Genomic DNA, 941 nt, shown 5'->3' with positions numbered 1-941 from the left:
TAACATGATATGTGGGTGCCAAGTGAAAGTGAAGCAATATGCTTCATATATCTGAAGCTGTTGGCTGTAATATGTTGTGATGTGCAGCCGCCTGTTGTCTGTCACAGTGTTCCTGTCTCTGCAAATATGGTTTAAAAAGACACAAATTTGATTGGCTGGATGAAAACAAAATATCCGTCTATATGTCTCTATAGGTTTCTGATTACTGATTTACAGAGTAGAAACGATATGTCTGTTGTAGCAGCTGGACTTTAAGACAGGAAGTTTCCAACGTCAGTTTCAAGATGTGTCTGCTGCACTTCATCACGATCGTGTCGACCAACGAAATTTGCTCGGAGATGGGAAAAATTCAAGTTGTGATTTTTCAGCAGAGTGAGACATCCCTCGCTGTGTTTGCAGACAGGATGTTCACCTTCTGCCCGTTTGTTTTCTGTTGACACAGTAGAGCTGAAATGATTTGTCATCTAATCAATTTGTTGACTGATAAGTGATTAATGGTTTCAATCATTTCCAGGATGAACTCCAGTCTCTCTCTCTCTGGTTCCTGCTTCTGACCTGTGAGCATTTGTTGCTTCTCTCTGTTTTATATCATTATTTTATATCAGTCTCTTTAGGAGCTTTTATGGAGTGAATGATAAATTGCTTCATTGATAAATTAAGAATAAATTGATGGATACAGTCTGTAGTAGTGACTGATGTGTTACCTCGCTGCGAGCCTGCTGGATGAAGTCACAACAGTCCTGGATGTGGAGCAGCAGATCGGCGTCGGGATGATCCAGAATACTGACGGTCTTATAGATGAAGAGGTCGGGAAACACGTTCTCCACGCCGAAGGCCACGTTCAGGACGTGAGACACCTGAGGATGAAGAGGAAGAAGAGGAGGAGGAAGAGTGGTACAGCCATAAAGGACAGTACAACATAACATTTATCTTCTACACTC

The 941-nt window shown here is 41.9% G+C and overlaps 1 protein-coding gene across 1 annotated transcript in view; it reads right to left on the bottom strand.

Moving 5' to 3' along the window:
- Window positions 1-704: 704 nt before the first annotated feature.
- The window catches only part of LOC111649641 (dual specificity protein phosphatase 19-like), a gene marked incomplete at its 3' end in the record, with an annotated part of 1,360 nt that continues 1,123 nt past the window's right edge, over window positions 705-941 (bottom strand). The window contains exon 3 of the mRNA XM_023399374.2: window positions 705-857. Within this exon, the coding sequence (XP_023255142.1) occupies window positions 705-857 (153 nt within the window). The remainder of the gene's footprint in view (window positions 858-941) is intronic.

The sequence above is a fragment of the Seriola lalandi genome, unplaced genomic scaffold (assembly GCF_002814215.2).
Source record: "Seriola lalandi dorsalis isolate HSWRI2012SDOR001 ecotype SW California unplaced genomic scaffold, Sedor1 jcf7180002051536, whole genome shotgun sequence".
Taxonomy (NCBI): Eukaryota; Metazoa; Chordata; class Actinopteri; order Carangiformes; family Carangidae; genus Seriola; species Seriola lalandi.
This window is presented reverse-complemented; position numbering and strand designations above follow the sequence as displayed.